The 11,969-nt window shown below is 35.8% G+C and overlaps 1 protein-coding gene across 1 annotated transcript in view; it reads left to right on the forward strand.

Annotated features, from left to right (window-relative positions):
• Positions 1-10,942, forward strand: part of LOC119838974 (UDP-glucosyltransferase 2-like) — a 13,519-nt gene extending 2,577 nt beyond the window's left edge. The window contains exons 2-10 of the mRNA XM_038365133.1: positions 1,881-2,030; positions 4,040-4,127; positions 5,170-5,335; positions 5,631-5,828; positions 6,808-7,027; positions 8,023-8,242; positions 9,514-9,733; positions 10,312-10,415; positions 10,686-10,942. Coding sequence (XP_038221061.1) covers positions 1,887-2,030; positions 4,040-4,127; positions 5,170-5,335; positions 5,631-5,828; positions 6,808-7,027; positions 8,023-8,242; positions 9,514-9,733; positions 10,312-10,415; positions 10,686-10,849 — 1,524 coding nt within the window. The 5' untranslated portion in view covers positions 1,881-1,886 and the 3' untranslated portion in view covers positions 10,850-10,942. The remainder of the gene's footprint in view (positions 1-1,880; positions 2,031-4,039; positions 4,128-5,169; positions 5,336-5,630; positions 5,829-6,807; positions 7,028-8,022; positions 8,243-9,513; positions 9,734-10,311; positions 10,416-10,685) is intronic.
• The last annotated feature ends 1,027 nt before the right edge of the window (positions 10,943-11,969 follow it).

Consider the following 11,969-nt stretch of genomic DNA (forward strand, 5'->3'; position numbering starts at 1 on the left):
TAAGGACCGCGGGGGCGCTACTCCCCGTCACCTCGCCACAAGGTGCCCTGCGGGCTTATTATTATTATTATTATTATCTATTATTATTAATTATTGTATTAAAAATAATAAGCATGGGTCAACTGCGAGTTGGACTCGTGACGTGTGAAATAAGCGAAAGAGCAAGAAAAAATGGTCGCCCATCGAAACGTCCGAGCCCACCGATGCTTAACCTCTATTTTTGATTACATTTTATTGTAGTGGTAACATAAATCCTACTATCCTACTTCCTACTAATATTATAAACGTGAAAGTTTGTAAGGATGTGAGTGTGTTTGTTGCTCTTTCAGGCAAAAACTACTCAACCGATTGCAATGAAATTTGGTACGTAAACAGCTGGACAACTGGAATAACATATGGGCAACTTTTCATCTCGATATTCCTACGGGATACGGACTTACGCGGTTGAAACCGCGGGGCGCAGCTAGTTTCAAATAAACTCTACAAATTATCTCATCAAATGAAGAATTATCTGAACGAGTGACATCTCTTATCTAACATGATTTTTTTGCGTGAATAAAGAGTTGTGATAATAGGCCTTAGCTCTTCACACATTAATGAATGATTACTTTGAGGTAATTTAATCAGTAGATGTTTTACAGTTTTGGCGTAAAATCTATAGTAATATAATAAAGCTGAAGAGTTTGTTTGAACGCACTAATCTCAGGAACTACTGGTCCGATTTGAAAAATTCTTTCAGTGTTAGATAGCCCATTTATTGAGTAAGACTATAGGCTATATATGTACCACGGGTGAAACCGGGGCGGACACACACTAATGATAGAAACAATTAAATCGTCTCACTTGCTCTTATACAGAGCATACGTATGATACCGGTCATCCTAATCAGCATAATAGGATAAACTCATGAAATTTTTGTACTGTCACGGATCCATGACAAGTGTACGAAGTTCGAATTAAATTTGCCCATTTAGAGTGGGTCAATATCGATTCAAAATTAGTCGGTTACATACAAACATACGTATGTTATACATACATGCTAATTAAAGCGTGTTAGGAAGAAAAGCAACACGCCCCCAACTCGCTATAGGAATGGATAACGTAAAGTAATAGAATATTTGAATTCCAGTCCAATCCAGTACTTCTTGAGATTCAAACAAACACACCTTTCAGCTTTATATCGGTGCTCAAGAAAGACTAAATGACCCGTTCCAGTTTCGTATAACCTTTTATCCCTCTAAAGGGTGAATTTATTTATACTATTCAAATGTCTTTCTATATCATTTCTTTATTCATTATAGATAATTTTCTAAGTTCTTTCTAGACACATCTAAGTTCTTTCTAGATACTTTTCTAAGTTCTTTCTAGACCCTTTTCTAAGTTTGGGATGTCATTCAGTGGATTATGAACGGCCCTTGACTAACAATTCAATATTTTTGGCGCTGGTTTCCATCATTGCCAATATGTTCAGATCACGTTTGATTTAATTCTTTCAATAAGCCATTATTCATTTATTTATTTTGACGTGACAACGTCTTAAATTAGGTTGCGGCTCGGAGTCACTCATGAAAAAGTGTAACGCCCGGTAACGTTACGATGAGTCACCGAACTATGATCGGTCCGCCGCGCGCGTAGCATTAGAGAATTAGGCGCATAGAATCGGCGCGTGCTTGTGTCTCTGTCTCTGTCTTTTTAGTAAACAAAATATATTTTGTATAGTTAAAATTTGTGCAATTCTTATTTTCATTCAATTCCTTGTTCCTATTGTGCAATTTAATAATATTCATATCAATAAATATTCTACCGAGAAAAAGACGTTGTCACGTAAAATCTTCGCCCGTGAAACCGACTTTACAGGCAACCATTTTTTTATATTCCAGCTCAATATGAAGTCACTCCTGTTGTTCTGTATCTTCGCCATATCCACAGCAGCTGGATACCACATCCTCTGCATCCAGAAGGCTCCAACCAAAAGTCACAACCACCTGCTTAAGGGTATCGTGGATCCTCTGCTGAAAGCTGGTCATGAGGTACAGAACAGTCCCTACATAATATTATAGATGCGAAAGTTGTTCTGTCTGTCTGTCTGTTACGGTTTCACGCCTAATGCACTGAACCGATTTTGATGAACTTGGTACGAAGATAGAACTGAACTTGGGAAAGAATGTAGGATACTTTTTATCGCGAAAAAAGGGTAGAAGGGGTTGAAATAGGAGATGGATCATTCTTTTTCGCTAAATATGAATTGAACGTGAAACTGTTAAGATGTTAAATGGGCATTCAATTAGGGTTAGGTTTAGACTTGATTATTTAAAATTATCTGGGTGTCAGCGGCTTCGCATGCGCTAAATTCTGTATAGTTAATAGATATTAACATACATATACTTTTCTCTTGAATCACTCTATCTATAAAAAAACCATAAAATTCCGTTGCGTTGTTTTAAAGATTTAAGCATATTAAGAATTTAATCAGAATAAAAAGTATCCTATTACCCAAGTCAGCTGTATGTATACCTGTATGTATACTATCCCTGTATATACATACATACATATTGGTATACACCAAATTTTATCAAAATCCGTTCAGTAGTTTCAGCGTGATTGACGAACAAACATCCAAACAAATAAACTCTATAATATTAGTATGATAGCGAGTAATGATACTTAAAATAGCATTTTGCAAATTGATACTGTGCTTGTTGGAATTCGTTCGCGACCCGTGTTGGATTATAATCTAATGGTTTTTCCAATATTACGACGATATAGTCATTGACGACACATAGTATATCAATGATTAAAGATAATAGTCCTTTGTGATAAGAAAAACCAGTAAGCAGTCATAGAAACTATAGATATAAATGAAAACTGCCATGAAGTACTAACTTATCACTGCTGAAGAAGTTTTCACTCAATCTTTATTCAAGGTCATTTATCGCATGATCCTTGCTACTATATAATATGTAATATAATATTATAAATGCGATAGTTTGTAAGGATGTGTATGTGTTTGTTAGTCTTTCATGCAAAAACTACTGAACCGATTGCAATGAAATTTGGCACGTAGGCAGCTGGACAACTGGAATAACATATAGGCAACTTTTATCCCGATATTCCTACGGGATACGGACTAACGCGGGTGAAAACGCGGGGCGCAGCTAGTTTTTTAATAATTTGCGTATTAGGATATACCTAAATCTTACAGAACATACGGGGAGCCGAAGGCCCATATCCTTTTCCTTACCCTTCCCAGTCCTTTCCTTTATTCCTATCGCCAATCCTTTCTTAATCCCTTCCCAAAAAGTCGGCAATCCATTTGTAGAGGCGTAAGGTCTGCAATGGACCCTATGCCTCTCCAAATGTTCATGGGCGGTGGTAGCGCTTACCATCAGGCGTCCCACCAGCTCCATTGCCGACTGTAACATAAAAAAAAAAAATAATAAGTTCAACTATAAAATAGATCACTACGAGCTGGCCAGCTCTTTTCGTTGTATAAATTAGTTGCGCTAAGTTGTAAATAGTCTATCTACAAGTCATGGGCGTAGCCAGGGTACAATGAAATTGATCCAGCAGGGACTACTGTGACAGCGGCATGGTGATCGTTTACCATAGCAGTAGTAGGCGAACCATCAGCTTATTTGCCCGATGTTGCTTAAAAAAGCTAAATAGAATATTATCAGGAAGCTTAAATCTATAATTAATATAAAAAAAATTAAGAATAGATTATGGCTGGTCAGGCGTCGGCACGTTACGGCGAAAGCCGATTCCGGATCGTATTTTTTTCTATTCTTGACTCATTTAACATTATCTCAAATAACATAATGCTATAACTATCACTGCATAGTATAAATCTATAACTTTATAACTACACATCGGATTTTGATGGTTTTTTTTAAATATATAGAGTGTTCAAGAGGATGTTTTATATGTATAATAACGTCTATTAAACTACTCCGAATTTACGCGTGCGATGCCGCCGGAAAAAGCTATTATTGGATATTACGAAGCTACCGATAGAGTAATTACTATTTGTTAATTTCAGGTCACATTTATTACTCACTATCCAGATGGAAAAACTGTTAAGAATCTCAATATAATTGATGCAAGTCATATGAGGAAATTGAAAGAAGGTACATAGTTAGTTTGATTTATGTTTTTTAATAAAATCAGTATCGAGAAATACATTTTTAAATAATCTCTATAAATCCCTGTTCACATCACCACTGCTCGAAACGGTGAAGGAAACATCGTAAGGAAATCGGCATGTCCGAGAATCAAAAGTTCGACGACATGTGACATCTGTCAACCTGTACTTGGCCAGCGTGGTGGAATATGTCCTGAACGCTCATGTCCCTGCAGTGGGAACATATTATATGGACTGATGATGATGAATCTCTACAAATACTAGTAGAGCCTTAATAATGACTGGTATTTTTTTAAGGTCATAATATTTATAAAATTAAGGAGAGTATATGGGTTCTACAATGAACACTATTTTATTAACGAAATATGCATTCTAATGGTGAATGATTTTTGAAATCGGTCCAGCGGCTATTGTGTGAAAACATGACATACATACAAATATTTTCTATTAATAATATTATTATAAATAGTTTATATGTCGGATATCAATTGTGTTTTAATATTTTGTTGGATGAATAATTGTCATTTAAGATACAGATGGTGCTTTTCATAACTTGTCAAAGTTCGTTTGTCTATGGAAACCTAAAAAAAGCTGAATCACTTAGAAATGGCGCATTCGTACGGATTGTGCCATTGTGTTCGTACGTTGTTTATTCAATGTTCGACGCAACTACCCTCATAGCCTTTGTGACTGGCTGCGATTTGTTATCAACTGATTCCATCAATTAGGCGGTTGTGTAGAAATGCAGTACATTTTTGTTACGATCAAGAGGCCCATATCCTTTTCATCTTTTTCCTTACCCTTTCCTTTATTCCTATCGCCAATCATTTCTTTATCCCTTCCCAAAAAGTCGGCAAGACATTTGTAGAGGCGTAAGGTCTGCAATGGATCTCTCCAAATGTTCATGGGCGGTGGTAGCGCTTACCATCAGGCGACCCACCAACTCCATTGCCCACTGTAATAAAAAAAAAGATCAAGCTAATGTTCAACACAGCTTCCCTTTTTATTTCTTAGATTTATTATTCCAGGCATCGACATAATCAACAGTGTGCGAGCTTCGATAACTCTAGTCAAAGATTTCGGGAAGAATCTCTCTCTGGCTTTGCTTGATACACCAGTGATACATGATGCGGTTGCTAAGGGAAATTATGATGCCGTAGTTACCGAGTGGTTCTTTTCAGATGTTGAAGCTGGGTATGTATGGTTTTGGTGGTGGTGGTGATGATGGTGGTAGTTGTGGTGATGATGATGGTGATCGTGGTGTTGATGATGATCGCCCACTTGTATTCAACGGTGAGCACTTTCGAAATCGGTCCGAGATTAGCGCGTACAAACAAACAAAGAACCAACTCTTCTGACCCTACATTAAAAACATGATATGTTTGACGAAATATAATTTTATTACATAGAGAAAATTTATCCAAAAAAAGATGTCTTACTTTTTTCTTTTCAACGACACTTGATTAGAATTTTTGTATCACCATTACAGGTACGCCTCAGTTCTCCAAGTGCCCTGGATCCTCCTCAGCGGTACAGTTCTTTACCCACACTTGGAGTACCTCGTTGATACAGTCCGGTCCATTCCCAATGTCCCGAGCTTTGTGGACAACTACTCTGTACCCATGACCTTCCGGCAGCGGTTCATGAATGCATTTATATTTGTTATGTCGCAAATCGATTATTACTGGTAAGTTTAGTGCTAAAATTTCTCTTTTCTTAAAACAGAGATTCAAATCCTTTTATTTTCGTATGCTACTTTTTATTTTTAGTACTTTTTTATAAGCGTAATTTTAAATCAATTTCACGAACTTAAAGTTGTGACGACCACTTTCAGACTTTTTAATTACATTGCGCTATATTAATGATATGGGAAAGGTACTGATATATTTAATACAGGTTACTATATAAGGGTATAATCTATGGATTAATCTGTAACCTAGGAAAGATATCGGTTTTGAACCTTTAATTGGTTGATACCTATTTGTACTGCTACCCTGATGTACTTTGCTATAAGGTTAGGTTAAGTGTTTGATTTAATAAACAAATTTGATTTAATAAACCGAATAGTATTTTCTTCATTACGTTGTAATTGATGAAGAAAATAACGAACTTTGGAATCACAATCAAATGGTATCTAAGCTTTGGCGCCTAATTTTATGTTTATTCAGTATAATATGATTGATCATTTAATTTTACTGCACTTAACATCAGTTAACATTATAATGTTTGTCAATTCGACGATATTTGTTAGCTTTGTTTCCTCCGTGATCCGATTTTAATGATTCCTTTTTTATTTAAAAGCCTTCCGTGTTATTCACTAGTCCTTAGCCTTTGGGCCACCCGTGATCCTGCCTCAGCAATCGAATTTCTTCTACTCTTTACGTTTTATATACAGCATTTCAATGCTATAAAACTGAAAATTTAAAAAATAGGTATTCTAACAACAAGTTGAGATTTTCTTCCTTTTTCACCAGGAATAAATTTTTATTATGTGTATCTCTCCATAATACTCGGGTACCTCCAGAAGGAAAGCACCCGGTCTTTTGGAAGGCTTACGTGGGGACACAGATCCAACACGCAGAGGCCCTTTAGAGAATTTAATGTGTTGTGGGACACATTTAAAAAAAAAAATATTATTATTATTATTATTTATTATTTTTCACCAGGAATGACTTCCCCTCACAGAAGGCCATCTACGAGTCGCGATTTGGTCCCATCGCTAAAGCGAGAGGCGTCCCCCTCCCCCCTTACGAAGAGGCCTACAGAAACGTGTCCATATTGTTAGTAAACTCTCACCCCTCGTTTGCTCCAACTAGGAGCTTACCACCCAATGTGATTGACATAGCTGGTTACCATATTGATGCTACCATACCACCCTTGCCAAAGGTGAGTATTTTTGACACGCTTTTTTTATCGTTTGTATGTAACCGACTCCTTTATACTCCTAAATCTCTCCTATAAACTAATTTCATGAAATGACTTAGGTTCCTATGTCCTAGCTGGGTCAGAGGGCATCAACAGTGTTCTGCCAGCTACTCCTATCGTGAGCATGAATTTATCTCAATGTCCTAATTGGGATCGTGGGGATTAAATAATTTCCTCAGTTTCCTGTACTCTTCATGTGAAACAATTTAGTTGATTCTTTAGTTGAAACGTGTTTTTATTTTTTAAAAGTGAATTCCCATATCTATCTCCCATCCTATCCTACTAATATTATAAATGCGAAAGTTTGTAAGGATGTGTGTGTGTGTTTGTTGCTCTTTCACGCAAAAACTACTGAACCGATTGCAATGAAACTTTGTACGTAGACAGTTGAGCAACTGGAATAACATATAGGCAACTTTTTATCCCGATATTCCTATGGGATACGGACTAACGCGGGTGAAACCGCGGGGCGCAGCTAGTATCCTATATGCGGGGTATGCGCCAAATCATCAAGCTGTTACACTGATCGATTTTCTATTAGGTTATATCCTTCTGTGTCCTACCAGACAGAGACATTTTTTTGTTAGTCCCCACCGGGACTCGAGCCCAGAACCTCTCAGTTCTACGATCACGCGTTAACTACTGTATCAAGAAGACGATCGGACGGATGTTTACATTTTCAGCTATATTATTATTTTAATAATTTTGCCATGTTGGATTCTTATTTTTGACGAGTATTTTATTTCTTATTTCCTTGTACGCAATAATTTTGCATTGTTCTAAAAAATTTAACAAAAAAATATTATCGTTAACGCTCGATTACCGTTTTTTTCATTATGGTCTGATTTTTAGAATAAATGTTCAGTACTCAAGTACATGTTGTATTTTTAACAATATTCATTCACAAAGTGTTAAGACACGATGGTTGAAATTTTGCTAACGAAAACTATATCTAGGACCTCCAAGACATCCTGGATGGATCACCGCAAGGCGTTATCTACTTTAGCATGGGTTCCGTAGTGAAATCAGCACAATTAGAAGAGAAAACGAGAAAGGAGCTGATCAAGGTATTCGGTGAAGTGAAACAGACGGTGCTGTGGAAGTTTGAAGAGAAAATCGATGGTCTTCCGAAGAATGTCCACGTGAGACCCTGGATGCCACAGCCTAGTATACTTGGTGAGTTATTTCTTGCCTTTAAAGGCTCCTACTCAAATATTATTTATGAATGGACATTATATCCTGTGGTTCGGAAAATATTTTGAACAAATTGAAATGACAATTGTTATTCAGGTGAATCAGTATTTTTTGGTTGAACTCGCATGGTGTTCAGATAGTTAAGCTTAAAACGTAATCCAGAAGAATCTATCGCGTTGCAATTATTGTTTTTCTTCCATTGAGCCTCACAAGCTCTCGCATTTGAAGAAAAAATCAATATTATGGAAAAAAATAATTCACATTTTGATAATAATCTCTCATCTCCAGTCCACCAAAAAGTAAAAAAAAGCTGTATTATTAAACGCAAGAAGATACTGAACTTCTATATTTTCCACCCAACCGAACGTCAAGTTAGCATTTAATACATGCTTTATATGCTTGTATGTAACCAACCCGGTAAGATTCGATTTTGGCCCCATTTGAACAGACAGACTTGTCTCAATAATTTTAAACCTATCAAGGATCGGTGACTATACAATAATTTCATTAGTCTATATATATAAAAATGAAACCCGTTTTCCTTGGTCACGGCATCACGCGTGAATGGCTGGACCGATTTCACTAATTCTTTTTTTGTTGTATTTGTTATTATTAGGAGAAGGTACGGAAAAAATATTAAGAAAATCTCTCAGAAATATTGAAAAATTTACATTTAATTTTTTTATTTTAAAAAGCGGGAGTAACAAATGTCAATATCATTCACAGCCATAGATTATATTTATAGGAGTTGAAATAGGGAGATGAAAGCGATATAACCGAATACCACGCGGGCGAAGCCGCGGGCGGAAAGCTAGTTTATTATATAACCCCGATTAAAATCACCAGGATTAAATAATTTATTTAGGAATACTGTATGCGAGTGAGACCATTTAGTTGATTCTGTTAATCAAGCGTGAATTTTCAAGTTTTTGAAGTGAAACTTCTTTAGAATCGTTGTGATTTCAAACCTGATGCAACGGAAAAAACGACAGGTAAGAGACACAAATACAAAAATGTTTAGAATGAAGCCGGCAAAGAATGAGACAGAAATATACATGCTATTTTATATTTTATATATATTCATCTCATTCTTTTGTCGATTTACTGAAGTTTCACTTCTATCGTGTGTGAATCGCAGCACAGCTTTTTTTTATTTTTATTATACATATTTAGTATGACTAGCCAGTATAATTCCAGATCCAGAGATCGATCTAACCCAGAAAAAAAAACTAAATATATTTCCTCATTTCCAGCCCACCCCAACGTTAAGCTTTTCATAACTCACGGTGGGCTTCTCAGCACTTTAGAATCGCTACAATATGGGGTGCCGTTACTGGCCATTCCGGTATTTGGCGATCAACCCGGTAACGCCCACCGCAGTGTGGTAGCTGGTCATGCCCTGAAGGTCGACTTCTCACCAGATATGGCTCCGAAATTGAAGGAAGCACTACATGAGATGATGAGAAATGATAGGTAAGGAGTACGGATTAATTGATTAACCTTGCCCGCAGTTTCACCGGGTGGTCAAAATTTTCATGGTTCAAAATTTCATCCACAATTTTATCCCCCTAGTAGCTATCTGCATGCCAAATTTCAGCCCGATCGGTCTAGTAGTTTGGGCTGTGCGATTATGGCTGACCGATCTGGTCAGTCATTTGCGTTTTATATGTTAAGGTCTTTGTAGAGTTAACTGATTGTGATGATGTTTTGTAGCTTCCTGTTTGTACCACTTCTTACGGGGTTTTCTGTATCCTTTTCCTTAAACTTCCCAGTTCTTTCCTTTATACCTCTTGTCAATCCTTTCTTAATCCCTTCCCCATTTAAAGTCGGCAATCCATTTGTAGAGGCCTGCAATAAGGTCTGTAATCGACCTTACGCCTTTTCAAATGTTCGGGCGGTGGTAGTGCTTACAATGAGGCGACTCACCAGCTAAATTGCCGACTACAACATGAAAAAAATTAATATATCCACACGACAAACTCGCGGACTAACGTTAGTTATATGTATAGTATTTCCCTATTTACACTTTTAATCTTCGTTTTTTCTTACAGTTATTACAACAAGGCGAAATACATATCAAAATTATTCCACAACCGGCCGACAAAACCTACCGACCTGATCACCCATTACGTCGAAATGGCCATTGAAAGCCAGGGTATAAACTTAATATTATAATTCAGTATAGTAGATATCTAATAAGTTGATTAGAAAGAGATATACTATGTCTACGCATACTAACAGTTTCATGGTAGACTTTAAGGAGAAACTGACTCAAGTTTAAGTTTTTACAAAGCATTGTATTTACGTCTTGATCTAATGTCAATAATTAAAATATAATTTTCTCCCCATAAAAAAAAACAGTAAATTAAAGAATTTCGATAGAAAACTTCGCATAAATGCCTTCCTAATTAATTTTTGTTTTCAGGTGCTTACCATCTCAGGTCGTCAGTAAACCAGTACAAATGGTATGAGAACTGGATGTTAGACATCATATTTGTTATTTTAGCTGCGTTATACGTTGTATTATATATAATTAAGAAAGTTATCAAATCATTTACGAAGAAAGAGAAGAAACAAAAGAAAAATTAAATGTTATTTATTTAGATTATGAATTGAAAATGAAGTTTTTATGTTTAATGCACAATTGTGTACCAACCTTCAAAACGTAAAACGTATAGGAATTCGCAAATTACGCTAAGTAATCTACATAGGTACCTATTTGAATCTAAAAGTTTCCAAAAAAAAAAATTAAAAACAGTATAAGTTGACAATCCGTCAAAATTCTAATCCTTAGCGATGATAATATATCAAGAAGATAATTAAGATTTTTTCTAATAGATTTTTGAAAGAAATTATGAAGATGTAATTTCTCGTGTCCGTTGGTTTATTTTTTATGGCGATCGTTTTTAAATAGACTGTTTATGTCAAAAGATCGCTGCGTTTTGTACATGCGTGAAATGTCACTTTGACAGTGAAATTTGGACAGTATGAGAAATTTTGAAAGAACAGAATAAATTTGATCACGAGGCGGGATTCGAACCTGCATTTCTTGCCTAACCGTAGCAACGCCTAGCCTCTCGGCCACCCGTGATCAAATTTATTCTATTCTTTCAAAATTTCTCATTGATAAAAAGCATTTCAATGCTATAAAACTAAAAATTAAATTTGGACTGTTTGTCAAAATTCATACCTGAAATGTGATTTTAAGTCGAATGATAGCACAAAATATTCTTAGTAAAATGAAAATAATAAACATCTCCCATAACCAAACTATTTTTAATATATTTAAAATACATCTAACAGATATAACAGATGTCTACTTACTGACATGCATTTTTATATTCAGCTGTACGACAAATTGTATTTTTACTGTTTACAAAGCTTATGTTTGTGATACATAACCTATATTTATTATATATTTAGAGCCATAAGGTGATTGTTTTTATTAATAGTTTTCTATAATAGCATATCTTTAGTTTTATATAACCACTAGCGGCACGCCCCGGCTTCGCCCGTGGTACATATATAGCCTTCCTCAATAAATGGGCTATCTAAACACTGAAAGAATTTTTCAAATTGAACCAGCAGTCCCTGAGATTAGTGCGCTCACACAAACAAACGAACAAACAAGCAAACTCTTCAGCTTTATAATATTAGTATAGATTCGAATAAGGTAATCTAATCTAGCTTAGATCGAAAAGTCTAAGTA

Source organism: Zerene cesonia, unplaced genomic scaffold (assembly GCF_012273895.1).
Source record: "Zerene cesonia ecotype Mississippi unplaced genomic scaffold, Zerene_cesonia_1.1 Zces_u006, whole genome shotgun sequence".
Classification (NCBI taxonomy): Eukaryota; Metazoa; Arthropoda; class Insecta; order Lepidoptera; family Pieridae; genus Zerene; species Zerene cesonia.